Raw genomic sequence first — 16,716 nt, 5'->3', positions numbered from 1 at the left:
CTACATTAGCGATTGTGTGCTCTGTAGGCCGTCCATGACGACCAAAATCCGTCCGTGATGCTCGAAAAACATTTGCCTGTTTTTCATCATTTTTATAGTATAATTTAACAAAATTAACACGTTGTGCGATGCTAAAACGATCCATATTGTAAAATGGCAGACATTCAACTAACGATATGACGCTTTGGTTGACAGCTATGTCAAACGCTTGTCAGCACAGGGCTGTATACTTTCGGAAGCCCGAAATGGAAAACCCTGTACTACGCGGAAATTTTTGGGAGGGAGGAGACTGACAATATAAGATATTCGAAAATTTTCAACATTTGAAACAGAATTCGTTTTTATTAACAAACTAGCTGACCCGGCGAACTTCGTCCCAACCACAATTGATTTATTGATATAAATTATTTCGAACATTCAAGTTCCCACAGAAATAATTTTTATATACGTAATCTATACTCGCGGTATCTAATTTCTTTTTTGACATATAAATCTGATGCAGACTAAGGCGTATCAGTCCTGATATTGACTGTTTAAATCCGTTTCTCCGCTCTTGAGTTAAATAATGAGAACGGACACCAGATCATTTTTATTTATATAGATCATGTTTATGAATACATAGTTACCTTCACTTGATTTATTTGAAGTAAAAAACAATATTTATTTGAAGTTTATTGTGAAAACATAAACATAAACGAAACATAACCGTTATTGAATTGAATGCATGGTAAAAATAAAAACATTTTTCATTTGAAATTGATTTCGAATTATTTTTAAGCAATTGTTTATTTTTATTCCTCATCTTGGATTTCGGTTCTGAGGATTCCGACGCTTTGCCTTGGAGCGCTGATGCTTCGTTGTACTGTTGTGGGGTTCGAAGAGACCTCATGTTCTCAGGTTTCTCATGAAACTAGAATCAAAATCTCTTACTGCCTCTTTTGCAACTTGGTTGAATTCGTGCTGGAGGTTGTTGGCTTTCGCAAAATCAAACGCCAGACGCCGTAAATCTTTGAGAGTCATACAATAGAAAGCTTTGTCCAGTGCCCTGCAGTGGTCCGCCAAATCCTCAGACTACTCACTCGTACATACCTATCTGAACGGCCCTAGGTGCTCGCTGACACATCCCAGCAGAAGTAGAAATGTCAATAAAAGAAGATTCGAATTTTAAATCACTTTCTGATATGATCCTCTTCCTCAGAGCTGTTTCAGAAATATCGAGGTCTGCCGCAATCCGACGCTTCAAGAATCCCTCCCGAAGCCTCTGTCGGGCCATTTGAGCATTTCTGGAGTGCATTTCTTCAAATCAGTTTCCTTCTTGAGGGTCCCTTTAAAAATGTGGTTGAAAACATTTCAGAATTTTTTTTCAGAGCAAAACTCTGGTGCGAACTTTCGCACCACAGCCACTGCACACCTTTGCCCCGCAAGCAATTTTTGAACTAATCGAATTTTTAAAAAAAGCTTTTGAAATTTTTCACAAAAACGAATACGCACTATCATCTACTATAGAATGAAGGTTTCCTTGACAGTGTAGTTTCGAACTTTCCAGTTATTTGAGGTAAGTAAATCGTCATCTCCAAAACTGAAAAAATTAGATCAACACATCGCAAAACTCTTTTTACCTCATAACTTTTTGCCACTTTCATGAAATGTATCTTTTTTTATATGTGTGAGCTGCTGGTGTAATAATGTATCAAACGTCTACACTGTTGTCGAAGTTTTATGCTCGTTTGCTTCAGAATGGCCAATGCGCACATTTGGAATAATTTTTCACCATTTTTTCTGAAAACCTTGATTGCTGGAGTTCCTTTAGTGAAATGCTCAGGCTTTTCGTCTGGAGATACTTTGTCGTTGTAAAGAAGGCCATTGAGATGTAACAATCTTTTATGCATACGCTGCAAAACTTGAGTATCGAAAAAAATTGGTACATCTGTAAATTTGTTTTCAATCCTTTCGATATCTTTCGTAACGATGGAGAGGGGTGTAGTTTGAACTTATATTTTGTCAGTGCAATTGAAACAATTCACATTTTCGATTTCCTAGAATACTTTTTATTGAGTGCTTTCAAGTATCAATACCGAAAACGACGTTCAGAAGCGAAGAATACTTGTCGGCTTTAGATCCCTTTTTGACGTAGGACTACGTCTTTCATTTCTATACCGGGGTGTAAAATCAAAGTTTCGAAAACGAAAGCGTTACGCCGGAGACCGAGATTTTGAGTGTTAATAGCTCCTAAACAACTGAACGAAATGGTATGATAAACACTTCATTCGAAAGATAAAATGTCTACGCGTTCTATACTTGTTACTTTCTGATCCAAAAACTTGTTTCAATAGTCTTAAATTTGCTTTCAAAATAGGCTATTGAAATCACCAATCGGTATATAAGCGAGCGCCGCTCGGAAATCCACTCAGTTCTAATTGAACAGCGATTGGAGCATGCTGTCGCTGTTGTGGTGAAGCTCTTCATTTATCATGAAAGCGCGGATGAACGGTGTCACCAAGAGCCTGTTTGTGCACCTTAGGCCAGAAGGGAATCCATCAGGAGGAGAGTGATGCTACAAACGGTTCCCCGGGAAGATCTCGAAGCAGCCGCTACACACACACACATACACGCACGGAATTCTTTCCGTTTGGATCGAGAAAGATCCGGAAAATAATCTGCCAGTTCCTCTAGGAATTTAAAAATACATTCATGTGAAAGAGTTTATTTGAATGTTTTCTATCCATGTAACACTGTGACCAAATATGTTTCAATCAAGTGCTATTAACAGATGGTTATCGAGTTAGCATTAACCACTGGTGGGCTTCCAGTATCGAGGAAAATGTGGAAATATCTAATCGTTACTGAAAATAATCTGCCAGTTCCTCTGGGAATTTAAAATTACATTCATATGAAAGAGTTTATTTCAATGTTTTCTATCCATGTAACACTGTGACCAAATACATTAGGTTTTGTGATTTTTCAATCAATCGCAATCAACAGGATAGCTTCTGAAGATTATTCTTCCCCATCAGTAGGATATTTCCGTATCCAATATTGGATGCATAAAACCTTGTGCCTCTAACGTAACGCTCTCGTTTTCGAAGTTCTCCAAATATTCATTCATTCAGAATGAATTCAGATTCAACTTCATACAAATGATCTCTAAATCAACGATAGTCCTACGTCACCCTTGCGGTTATACCATAGATATAACCCACTTCCTGTTTTTTTACATAATACACTTCCACTAATCCAATCATTTATTTCACCTCACATGTTTTGTGTTACCTAGCATTTTAACACGCGTTTACATATTCTTCAATTTGTTTTTCTATTTTATGGTTTGCTATTCAATATGTCCCAGTAACGGCCCTTTTGTTTAAATTCCAGTAGCAATGTAAATTGTTCAATGTAAATTGTTCGCTGTGTTAACTAAATTTAAATAGTTGGTTTGAGCAATATGTTGGTTTATTTGCTGTTCATGTTGTTACTGCACACGTTCGGAGTAATAAGCGGGTTTCTATAAAAAACGGATAACGCAGTTTCTGTTTCTATCTCATCTTCACAAAGATTCGGAAGATGTATAACTATTTGAACAAATCTATCATATGTTTACTTCATCGTGTGTTCAAGCATTCGAAAAACACTGACGCAATGCAAAAACAGGCGCTTGCAACCAATGTAGTTTTGTTTTTTAGTTTCTGTTTAGAACATTTATTGAACGCGGTTATTACTGTTCACGGTGTAAATTTTTCTAGTTTTGGAAACAATTGTTGATTGAGTTGTACTAGGAATACCAATTAGTTCGGCCCTGTTTTTGTGTTCTCAAACACACTCATTTCACTATAATCTGCCCAAAATGAATTAATTATACAGCCATTCCATGTCAAACTTATATAGTGGTTCTCAAATTTTCGCCTAAAGTTGTAGTTTTGTTCTTTATCGCAAAACATTAGACCCGATTTTTTTTCATTTTTATTTTTTCGTTAGGGTTACCATTTCCATTTTTGGGTGGTCCAAAAAATCAACATTTTCTTCTTTTTTTTTTTCCAAAAAAGACTTTTTTTAAAAAATCATGACTGTTGAACCACTGAACTGATTTAGATAATCGACATTGAAAGCAATGCGCTAGCCTTTAATTAAAATATATTGAACTTGCAAAAGATTTAATTTTCGTTATCATTGATTGTAGTCGTTTTTAATTGTTTTGATGGCTTTGGACTGGAGGGCACTATATTTTTTTATATTTTTCTTTGAAAACTGAGGATTTTTTACATAACATATCTCGATATCAGAGAAGCAATTTTTTCGTTTTTGAGCTATGGTTTTTCAAAGTTAGCCGATGGCTTAAAAAAAATGTTTTCCTCTTTTTTTCCACTGCAAAAATTCATAACTTTTGAACTACTGGACCGATTCAAATGATCGAAGTATCAAATTGAAACTTATGAGTTAATTTTCTATGGAAAATCATTTTTATTTTGCAAATTTAACATGTTTTAAGTCTTCGTTAAATATTCCTGTGCCACTAGACTAGACCTATGCGACTAGATTCCAATCTTCTCGCAAGTGTGATATTTTTTCAAAGAAGCTCATTGGTTTCAATTTAATATGTCGATCATCTAAATCGGTTCAGTAGTTCAAATGTTATGATTTTTTGCAAAAAGTCATTTTCGGAAAAAAGAAAAAGTCGATTTTTTGGACCACCCTAAAATGGAAATGGTCACCCTAACGAAAAAATAAAAAAATAAGGGTCTAATGTTTTACCACTTTTGACGAAAATCTGAGAACCACTATATCGGTTTGGCATGGATCTCGTTCGATTTGTTCTTTGTTTCTAAACTTTGCAGTTCATTCGTCTCTATATGATGGAGCTCATTATTCGAGACTCAGTTGTGCAGTTCGGCATACATCGGATACATTGATTGACGAAAAAATGGGAAAAAATGGCGCATGTACTTATCTGGGTGAACCTCCTTGTACTTCCTAAGCTCACAGAAGCAACTCTAGCCTTTCTAAGTCGACATCGACATCAACTGTGAAATATTCAAGATGGTCAGTACCATTTTCCGGATACGGACCTCACTAATTTATATTCCCAATATCAGAACTGCTACATCAACTTTCTCAAATACAACGTCAGCTTCATCGACATTATATGTCATATGCCATATCATATCATCGGCATCATAATCAGCTTATTAATGATACGTATTCATAGTGTTCTTTGTATTTTGTTCCATCTTGATTATTTTGATTTTCACTCTGATTTCTAGTTCCTGTTTTATTACGACAAAATGGTTTTATCCTCAGTTTCTTCATGCTTCATGCTTTTATGTTTCTTTATACCACACGCCAGGACTGATAATAATTATTATTCGACTTGAATGCATACTAAACTTGTTCATCGCAAAATGTTATTAGGTGTACCAGTAAGTTTCTTCGGTTTTACAACAGGTGGCGTAACTTGATTATTATTCCAGTGAATCAAATTTCCAGACATTCGTTTGAAAGTTACTGTCATTGCGCGTCTTTTTCAGTATATGTCAAAAAGTTGAAGCGTAAACAACATAGTTTTTGCCACTTCGAATATGTCGAATTTCGTACCATCTTGACTGGCGTTAACGTTCCCTATGGAACTTTTGCCGTCTCAACGTATCAATTTACTAGCGTCATTCTTCTTCTTCTTCTTTTTGGCTTTAAGAGGGTTTAAACTTTTCAGTTCATTCGCCTCTAGATAACTAGCGTCATTCATTAATACAGTGCAAGTCGAAGGAAATTTCTTTATCGAAAAATCCTCTGGCCAGAACGGGAATCGAACCCGAACACCCGGCATGATAATGTGAGACGCTAACCACTCGGCCACGAGTGCACCTTTTTTTCGTACAAACGAGAGTGTTTTTGCGGGGAGTGTTACTTCATTACTTATGAAGAAAAAGCTGCGGAAAGTCATCGCAGGCGAACGTGTCAGACGTGGTTTGCACGGTTTAAAAGTGGTAATTTTGACTTGGAAGGTGAAAAACGTTCCAGACCGCCAAAAAAAGTTCGAAGATGAAGGATTGGAGACTCGATCAAGATCCGTCACAAACGCAACAAGAACTTGCAGATACACTTGGAGTAGCTCAGTAAACCATATCCGGTCGTTTAAAAGCAATGGGAATGATCCGAAAGATAGGACATTGGGTGCCGTATGAATTAAAGCCACGAGACATCGAACGCCGTTTTTTCACGTGCGAAAAACTGCTCCAACGGCATAAAAGAAAGGGCTCGTTACTGGTGATGAAAAGTGGGTCCATTACGACAATCCTAAACGTCGGGCAACGTATGGATACCGCATGTCGCCAAACCGGTCAAAACATACTTGGAAACGATTAAATGGAGGTCCTATTCCACCCACCTTATTCTCCAGACATCGAGATTTTTTCAAATACACTCTGTCCAACTTCTATAAAACCACTCTGATTATATTTAGTAGCAACATAAGCAGTTAGAATTTCAACAAGATACATTCATACATTGTTGAATGCTTAGCATAAAGTATATTTAACGTCAATTTCGTTCAAAAGAATTGTTTGTTTATTTATTGTGCTTAAATATGATAATTTCAGCTGTCAAGTTTCTATAAGACCATTTCAAAATTCATATGTATTATCAATGAAAAATTCAAAACTATTGCCTGATTTACATTTCAATAATTGGCATTTTGGGCTAAGAACCTGGAAAATTCGTGTTGGCATACTATTTACCTAATTTTCCTGAACGGATTTCTCGATATTTTTCCATTTTTCCAAAATTGCGACCTTGAGCTTTTCAATCGTGGTGTACCGCTTTACTTCAGTGTAGATTCCCCCTAAGATTTTCAACAGGATTCAATAAAGGAGAGCGAACCAGTCAGTCCAAAAAATTACGTTTTTTGTCCTTAATCCATTGTTTAATTTCCTTGCTGGTATGAATAGTAGCATTATTTTGCTGGAATGTTAATTTTTTTGTGACGATATCCACACAAAAACGGTAGGAGAGAGGATTTCAGAACATGTATGTAATCCTTGAATGATGTGAAAACTATCTTGAGCTCTCCGGTTGCACAGAATCCCGCCCAAACCATGCAAAATTCTTGGTTGAAAAATACTGTTCCTGCTTCCGTAAATCACGCCAGTAACCATCAGGACCATCCAAATGAACTTTTTTCGTCACTGAAGATAACCTGGCAAAGTAAAAAGTAAAAAAAAATATTGAAGAACTATTCATTATGGTATATATCAAAATGTATTCTTTGGAAACCTTCTTTGTCGTGACATACCATGTCCCACTGTTGATTCATGTGAGCTTTGGCAAAACTCAGACGTCTTTCGATGTGACGTCTTTTTAGCCCTCTTTATGTAAGGACTCTTTACCAAAATTTGACGAATTGTCTCCCGTGAAACATTTAGATTCAAAAATTGCTTTATTTGTATCTGCGATTTTTGAAGTACCCGAAACTGTTCTAACTATTTCCCGATTATCCCGGTCAGGGAGTTTCGATTTACATGGAGCTCTCTTCTTTTAACCGTATCCTTGAGGATTCGTCAAATATTTAATTGAGAACTACTTAATGGGATCGTCCAATCCGGCGAGCAATTTCTCTAATTCCAACATTTTGTTGGTGAAATGCATCGATTTGTCCTTTTTCTCTATCCGTGAGGACTTTTCCTTTCGGCATTTTCCAGATTTATTAATCAAACTAACTAAAAACAACGGAAAACGTAACTGGTCTTATAGAAACTTGACACTTGAAAAATACAAAAACATTTGTTTACGCTCAACGCTTGCACACACACATATGAAAATCATGCAGCGTATGATAGTTACCAATACAAACACACTAGAATGTAAATTGAAGCGTTGTTAGAATGTAATTTACAATTACACAAAGCAGCAAGATCATCACCTGGTCTTATAGAAGTTGGACCGAGTGTTCTGGAGACAGACAGATTCGTCATTCGTGTTGAGGTTTTCTCATGGCTACTCTGATAGTCATCATGACATCGAACAAACTTTTTCGGTGAGAAATCATATTCGAAAAGCTAACTGCGTGTGAAAGTGGATTTGTTCTCTATACAGGATACGTATTACGCGTATTCTTCGTTCTTTGTCAACACCAAAACCAAAACCTCTAGAGCTTGCCACTGCAGAATACGTTCAATACGTGTAATCCGGCATAGAAATCGCAACTAAGTACTACTAATACAAATGACGCAAGTAATACCTACGATGAGAAGGCAGTTCCACTGTGAATGTTAGTGCCATCAAAGAAAAAGAAGGGTATGGGTGTCTGATTGCACGCAAATTCGACCAGTTGAAGGAATATTTGAGGAAATATGTCTCACCAGCAGAAACCGTTCAACAATTTGAAAGGGCTGAAAAAAGTGTGAAGACTTGTCGCTAAGAACTTTGTGCTGAACCTCATGAAGAATGTTCACAAGAAGGTGTGTCAGCTTGCATACAATCAATAGATATAGGAAAAAAGGACCGCTGAGCTGTTGTACTAATCATATTTTGGGCCCGATCACGAACGTCACTTCACGGTGAAAACTAAATGATTTGTATGCAAAGTTATATGCACTTCATTTTGTTTTCACCGTGAAGTGACGTTCGGGATCAGGCCCTTTGACATTATAATCATTAGATTCTAACTTTTGTTCTATTTTTAATTAGAACTGGTTGCGTTTATACTTTCTTTAGGTAGACAAATCCGTCGACCATCTCGAACTCGACAGATACTGTTACGTTCACCGCATCCCGCTAGTGTGCTTCAAAATTATGCCCACCTCATCGGTGAATCGGATAAACTTACTACACTTTGCTCTTTGCATAACACCTCCCAGCGCCACATTGATCAGCAAACATCACCATAGTCTTGTCGAAGTCTCCTGTGAGTCTCAAACGCTTCCGACAGATCGCTCGGGACCTACGCATCCCGTTTTTCGTTGCATGAATAATTCTGACTAGCTATCGTCGTAGACCTACGATTCACCATCGCTGTCATCGACTAATAGTATTAAATGCGACTTTGAGAAACTTAGGAGTCTCATAACTCTTTTGTACTATCTGCAGTCCTCCCTCAAATTCCGTTTCGTATTAGCGGTTAGCGGTGAAGGATGATACAGAATAAAATTTTGTAGACGCCATTCAGGCTCGTGATTGCTCAGTGGTTCTTTATATGGGACAGATTACCACTTCTGTTGACTCCTCCGTTAGCAGCTGCTTTGATTCCTCCGATTAAATGCTGCTTTTTGGTTATCTAGCTGATTAATGATTTCCTTAACTTCACTCACCGTAGGAGGTGGACGTGTTAGTTGTTCACAGTACTGGTGCAACTCCACTCAGCGTCAAATCTGGCTCCTGACTACCAGTACCAAATGATCCCAAAATGCCTTTGCACATTTCGGACCCGCGGCACAAAGCCTTTGTACAAGGCGTTCAGCTTCTCGACGAATTTCCGCGATTCACGAGAAGCATTACATCTTCTCTTTAGGTGGTACCATATGTTTTATTATAATGAATGTACAGAGTTAACGGAAGGAACTAACGTATTCGTAGATGATGTGATATAAAATTCGCCGAATATCAGTAGACTAAACTCAGTAATTTTCCATGAATGCATTGGATTTGGTAATTATACATACGTGGGGTTCTACTCGTACTTGGTAGTGTAATTCTTTTGTTTTGTGTCGGTCTCTGTAGCTCAGGTAGTAGAAAAAAACCAGTATATTCTAGAAAAATTGAAGGAATAATGACCATTTCGGTCCAATGACGTGATTTAAAATGATGGTAGCGAAATTTATCCATGAAATCAAAAACAATAAAACTTTTCGGAGGAAACGCAAAAAGTTACTTTTGCTTTCAATTTATTCTCTCTTATCCAATAATCCTGAATGTAATCGATTCCTGTGTGTGATTTTCACGATTCCGGAGGTGTGAACCGATCGCATGTCAAAAATTCGTCAGACCTACACATAATACGGTCGGAGTTGTTCTACATTAAATACTTTGTGTATGCAAATCTTATAAAAATCTTCATTGTTATCTACCAACAAGCTAAAACTATTTGTTTTCTGGATAAAATAAAACCTGAAACGTGTGAGAAAAAAATCTTCGAACAAATCGAAACAATTTCATACCGTCCATCGTCATCAAGCAAACCATTTGTCATGACAATTGTCATGCGAAAATGCGAAAACAGAATAGAAACTGAGAGAGGTTGGCGTCGACATCATGCCTCATACCGTATGTTTCTATTCTGTTTTCGCATTTACGCATGACAATTGTCATGACAAATGGTTTGCTTGATCGTCATCCAATTTATCCTATCCATTTTGCGCGAAAAGTTTGTCCTGTTCAATAGTCATCAACTCTGTTGATGTGTCATTCTGCGGTGTGATGCTTGCACTGGCAGTATAGGTTGCGCAATGGTGAGTTCGAACCGTTTACGTAATTTTCCAGCAAGCTACTGGATGCCGCTTGCAGACTGAAGTGTCGTCCTCTAGCCAAGGTGCCCACACTGCTGCTGACTCTGCTAGTTGTTATGTTGTTAGCAGAGCCTCCGCCGTAAAATCCACCGCTGCCAGAATGCAAACAGATCGAGCTCAGAGATAAAGTCCTCGATGCGTTTTCATCACGCATGGCGGCGCTGTTGTTTGGCATTTCGCAAAACTTATTACTACCAATAGCATTACAAATATTACTATGATCGGCTTGGCCTGGGTGGTCAAAGTTACCATTATTAATATTACTAGAGCTTAGATTAGATATTATATGATAACCATCACAGCCTACAAGTGGGGAAAATGGTTGTTGTTGTTGTTGCTTACTGCTATCGTTGCTTCTACAAGTTTTCTTGATAGATGACGACAATAACCGAGAATGATGGTGGTTACGACAAGGAGAAGAGGAGGAAGTACAGAGTGGTTGCTGCAGGGAGGGTGGTTTGGGTGTGGTGCCCCCGGTACTAATACTACCAGCCATAAGCTGTCAGACGGCCATCTTTGGCAGTCCACCGTTGTCCGCGTCGGCCGAGGTCGAAGTTTGATTGGCTTTGTCCAGAAGTGATCCTGGAAATATAAACGCAAAAAGGGTTAGATATAGTCAGCGATGGTCTAGGAAAGCATAATAACCTGTTTCAACATCATTTCCACTTCTGGAGTTTCTTTGGCGACACAAAAATGGCGAGGGTGTTGGTGAAGATGGTTGGTTCTGGAATGAGAAGGGAAAAAATATCCTTTTGATTAAATGGCAAAAAAGTTACCATAGTCGAGAGATGATCGTACAGCTTCTAGCGAGATAAAACTTTAACCCTGAACTTGACTCATTTGCTATCACCTTGTTAAAGAATTATCACTGCAGAAGAAAAAGCCTTAGCTACTCTTACTTTTGACGCATGAAATAGGAAAAAAGTTCTGTAAGCTCATAAAATAAAACACAAAATGTCAATTCACCGGAATAGGCTTCCGTTTGAAATGGCACACTTTTTTTCATGTTTCAATCGAGAGAGACCAAGTATCGTATGCACAGAATTCAAATATATTCGACCTTCATGAAATTAGAAATCTAGTTCGAAAGATAGGTGTTGATAGGCTGAGAAACATTATGATGAAAGGTATACTGGCTACGAAGAACTGCGTTTTTTTCACAGGTTGAGATAAAAATAAACGATAGTATAAAGTTTAAATGTAACTACACAATGTACGAACAGATAAAATGAAATGCCAGGAAAAACAAGTAAAGTTTGTAATTGTTACAATAAATATTTTAACAAAGAATTGGTATCAATCTGGATCATGCGGAGTCAAGCGAACATATTTTTCAAGTGCATTTTGCCCGTGCATTTCTGTCAAATGTTCCTCCGATCAAAAGAACAAACGTTTTCGTTACTTTGGCTTTGTTTATTTATCTTTTTGGCCGATCCTGAATTTCACACAAGAAAGATTATCTTTGTGCAGAAACCTTTGTGACGTTAGATTCCTGCTATACGCAGCTGAAAGACGAAGGTGTCGAAAATTCAGGAAACGTTTATTCGAAATATTAAAATTGATTGCCAATAGTTATACCTAACTTCCACGATTTAAGCGTTTCTCATCAAATCGTTGATACATTATGAACATGGAAAAACTGTGGAAAATGAGAAAAACAAAGCTCGACAGCCGGAATATGTTCATACAAGTATAATGTAGGGGAGAGGGGGGCACATTCAGACCATTTTTTTCCCTGATTTTTAATATTTTTTGTGAACTTTAAAAAACCTGAATTCATCCTGGTTGTCATTTGGACATCATGATACATTGATGAGGCGTGTGTTTCGGACATTCCTGGGGCGCTTTCGGACTACGAAAAAAAAATTAAAATTTTATGTTTATCAACAATTACTTCCGTTTCCTCTTGTTTCCAGCATATTCTGCATTTTTCTGTTTATCAGTATTAGTCTGAAAGGAAACTGCTTGCTATTAGAGTCAGTGAAAATTCGCGATTTTGCTTTCTTCTTTTTTCAAGTGGTGGTTTTCCGCGGTGAAGTTTTTGGAAAAGGTTCAAACTTTTCCGAGGACAATGTTGCCAAAGTAAAATTTATCAGCGCTGTAGACGCAATGTTTTGCAGCATTGTTGTATCACCCGAAGGGTCAGTTGCTACCTCCGCTCCAGTAGGTGAAATCATTTGAACATTCAACATCCTTGTCCGAAAAAACCTTTCTTGAGAATGGATAACAACGTGTCATTTTGAACCCAGCTATGATATTACTCAGATTGAAAGAAGCATTATAAGCTGATGCAACTATACCTGAAAGGTCGTGTTTTGTGAAAGGTTTTTCCAGGATGGTTGAGTAGCCAATCATTCTAGGAAACTGAGAGCTTTTACTTGAAAGGGCCCATAACTGAAACAGTCAGCGATTGTAAGCGATCTGTGACATAAGGTGAAAAAGATACATGAATTGTGCAATTTTCTCAGCAATATTTAATAGTTTCCAAAGTGCAATGACTTTTTGATTGATTTTTGATTTTTGAAATCGATTCGCATACGTTGCTTTTTGCTACCTTTTTCAAATGTTCCAAACATTGAGAAACAGTTTTCCCATTATGCAACCGTTAGTTGGGAAATTAACAAAGACAATGGACCCAGTTGGACCACCTGTGAGCTAGAATCATGAAAACGTTCTATTCGAAACTGGTTCGATAGCTCCTTCCATCTCATCTTCGTTGATGCTGGTTCAATCGGTTTTCTTTTTGTAGTTTCGAACCATCATGATATCTGAGAATCAGACTAAATTGGTGTTTGTTAGTAAACAAGATAGTATAACCAGAGACCGTTTTCCCATGCACCTCAATTGATCACATTGACGATCAGTTTTGCGACGATCTTCAATCAGCAATTTTATGGTCATAGAGCAAAAAATGAGAGATTTTCAAGTTTTACCTAAATTAAATCTAAATGAAGCGGTTCTAGAAAAAAAGATCCTCAAATATCACAGTATTTTTTGGAGTGGTGGGAAACGCCATTTTGATCTGCTCGAATGATATGATTAATGAATAGTTTATTTCGCTTTTCTATGAATTACACATAAATGCTACATGAGGTATCGAAGGAAATTCTATTTCTCAAGCATTGAAATGTGTAAAAGGAATCATTAGATAAATCAAAGTCGATTTTTCTCAAGTAAAACGGTATTACAGGATCCAGTTTTTTAAGAACAATCTTCCAGTTTTTTGTAAAATATTAGTGATAACCCTGGAGCTGGTCTAAATCCTTCAAAGCCTTTTGTGAAGCTGCAAAATTGGCTTGTTTTTTCGTCACACGTGTTTTGTACACCTTGTTGTCGAGGATAGCCCAAATTGGGTACAAATCGGAATTCTGGAGTGGTCATTTCATGGAAGTTTTTCGCATTGGATATCATGATAATCCCATTGATTTGGGTAATATTTCTCATAAACCATGAGAAACGGATCCACGCATTATTCCATAGATCTCAGCTTCCACTCTGAAGAGTACTAATTTTTTTTTCTCAGTATATATTTTTTTCACATTTTAACATCAATATTCTATAACTCTTTCTAAGACACTATTTCGGTACGACTCATAGTTTTTGAGATATAAATTTCTCTTACTAAAATCGATATGCCCTTTTCAAAAGTTACACTTGAGTCAAAAAAATCCCAATTGCTGTGTCATATTCCCTCCAACGCAAACGGAACACAAACTTTCATTCGACTCAAAAATACACGTTTTCAAAAGTTTATTTTTGTAGTAGTTTTCATTTGGAATTGCTCAATATGAGAAAGACGAGTATGAGGATAGCCACAAATATTGAATATTCATATTTCATGAAACCATTTATCATTTGACTACTGCTGATTTTGCGTTTGTCGCCGCACGGATCATGCCTTTAGAGCGTGATTCATGGCGAGAACGATAGAGCGGATGCTTAGATCGCGCTCTATCCTAAATACACAGAATAGCTTGCGCAGTGGCTTTATCGTAACTAATGAGGTTTTTCCGAAGTGCGATTATTGCTAGCTGAAAACCTAAATATCATAAAACTCCTCCGGCCAGCGATAACCCGCCGGGAAGGAGAACAAAACAAAAATAAGCAAAACGACGTAATGTGTTTACGATCAGAGCCTATCTCCGATCGTAAATACCGAAGGACGGGAGAAATCCCAAAAAGAGAGCACTATGGGTGCTATAAACGGAGCCTATCTCCGAGCTAGGACAATAAGTAATAAAACGGAGAGGAAAAGATAACACGCCTGCGAGCGTGTTAATAATCATCCCTCGTTCGCCCGTCTGGCTTAGAATAAATAATTGTAATTTTCTCTCTCTTATGCTACGCCCTTCTGGGGTAGATAAGAAGGCAATGTCTGTATATAAGAGAAAACTTGAACAGAATAAACGCACTCTCAACTGGACACTCTCAACCATACCACGGACGTAGGAGCGTCGTGGCGAAGTACCGAACCCCTCTTTTTTTGTCATAAACGTATCACAACCCTGGACATCGCCCGAGCATCCTGGACACCATCGGGAGCACCCTGGACATCATCGCCGGCAGATCCCAGCGCAACAAGCGCTGGTAAGTATTGAACACCCCTCCTCCAAAGATCCGAAATTCCAACCACCCTTCCTCTCCCTTTTCCTTCCCTTGGCTCCGCCCGGCCAAACTCCCAAGTGACGCGGTACTACCGGATCGCACCAGTAGGCGCATACTCGTTATGCGCTCTACGTGATCTGGCCTACCACATAGCGTCCAGTAAAGGGCTTTCCCTTCGTGTCATCAGCACGATCTCGAACTGCAGCCACATTTGGTGGCTCCAGAGAGGATCTTTCCTCCAGCGTAATCAGCACGATACCCTGCAGCCACATTTGGTGGCTCCAGAGAGGATCTTTCCTCCAGCGTAATCAGCACGATACCCTGCAGCCACATTTGGTGGCTCCAGAGAGGAGTCTTTTCCTAAAGACACTGTACGAACTCACAACACGCTCGGTTGAGTTGAGAATCCTGTTAAATTGATTTGCGCCCGTCGTTGAACGGAGAGGTTCGGTCTTGTAAAGACGAACAAGGTGAGGTTGTCTGTGGACATCACCATTTAGCCAAGAGGCAAATTGCGCATTTCAAGAAACAGAAATTAGGTCCTGAAAGACGGACAAATTAGGCCGTAGAAATCGGCATCTTGTTGAAACAAGTCCAGCTTTATAAACAGACCGATCGCCAGTCAGGCATAGTTGGACGAAGGCAACCAGGCGCCTCGTCAACATCAACTGTAATCCGGTCACGAGGGCCGGAAGACGAATATTGTGCAACGTTTGAAATCAGCGTAGGCAACTAGGCGCCACGCTTGGTTTAAGACAAGGCGAAGGCAACCAGGCGCCTCGCCACTTGCGCATTATAACACAGTTTAAACATCGAGTGACGGCAACCAGGCTCCTCACTCAGGAATAATGATATCAAGCTTTACGAGATCATCACGCCCGTGCTGTGATGCATGTGGCAAGAAAATTGAACTAGACAATCTGGTCCAATGCAGACAGTGCAAAAGGAATTATCATCATTCCTGTGTAGGACATACACCCACTGAAGAGGAAACCTATTTAGTATGCTCGCTTTGTTCCCCTACCAAAACAAACGAAAGTGAGGGAAAGGCACAGGCACCTGCAGCGTCTCATCCCTCAACTAATTCGAGGGAACAAAAACAGATAGAGGAGCTGACGAATCTAGTTACACAACTAGCTGAGATGCATGTTAGCGAACGCAACAACATAACCACATTAAAAAAGGAAATAGTAACAATGCAGGCATCACTCAACGCTTTAGTCGTGGGCGCAACGACAATAGCAACACAGCGACAAACAGAATTACCATGCTCTCCGGCGCAAGCGCAGTCAACTGAACCCCTAATCAATATCTCCGGGCAACAACGTGACCGAGCAACGATTCAAACACCACTACCAATGAGATCCGGTCCATCAATTGGCTGGGAGCAGAGTGCAATGATGCCAGCTCCACAGCATGGAGATTTTACGATTCTAATGAAGAGGCAAGCTTTGACTCCCTTGCCAAAATTCAGCGGGTCGCCCAAAGATTGGGCTAAATTCAAAAGGATCTACGAAGTCAGCACGAGAGAATGTGCGTTTTCCAATCATGAAAATCTCTCCAGACTTGAAGCTGCCCTTGAAGGACGCGCAGCTAGAAGCGTGCAGCAACTATTTATAAACTC

General features: G+C 38.7%; 1 protein-coding gene and 1 pseudogene across 5 annotated transcripts in view; one reads left to right on the top strand and one right to left on the bottom strand.

Annotated features, from left to right (window-relative positions):
- Nucleotides 1-9,827: 9,827 nt before the first annotated feature.
- LOC129768016 (proton-coupled zinc antiporter SLC30A1) overlaps nucleotides 9,828-16,716 on the bottom strand; it is a 60,528-nt gene continuing 53,639 nt past the window's right edge. For all 5 annotated transcript variants that reach the window (XM_055769373.1, XM_055769376.1, XM_055769374.1 and 2 more), the window contains exons 10-11: nucleotides 11,133-11,211; nucleotides 9,828-11,069 (exon numbers count right to left, since the gene is read on the bottom strand). In XM_055769373.1, coding sequence (XP_055625348.1) covers nucleotides 10,990-11,069; nucleotides 11,133-11,211 — 159 coding nt within the window. In that variant the 3' untranslated portion in view covers nucleotides 9,828-10,989. The remainder of the gene's footprint in view (nucleotides 11,070-11,132; nucleotides 11,212-16,716) is intronic.
- Nucleotides 14,458-14,586, top strand: LOC129772151 (U4 spliceosomal RNA; annotated as a pseudogene).

Source organism: Toxorhynchites rutilus, chromosome 2 (assembly GCF_029784135.1).
Source record: "Toxorhynchites rutilus septentrionalis strain SRP chromosome 2, ASM2978413v1, whole genome shotgun sequence".
Taxonomy (NCBI): domain Eukaryota; kingdom Metazoa; phylum Arthropoda; class Insecta; order Diptera; family Culicidae; genus Toxorhynchites; species Toxorhynchites rutilus.
Note: the sequence above shows the minus strand (reverse complement) of the source record. Positions and strands in the feature narration are given on the sequence as shown.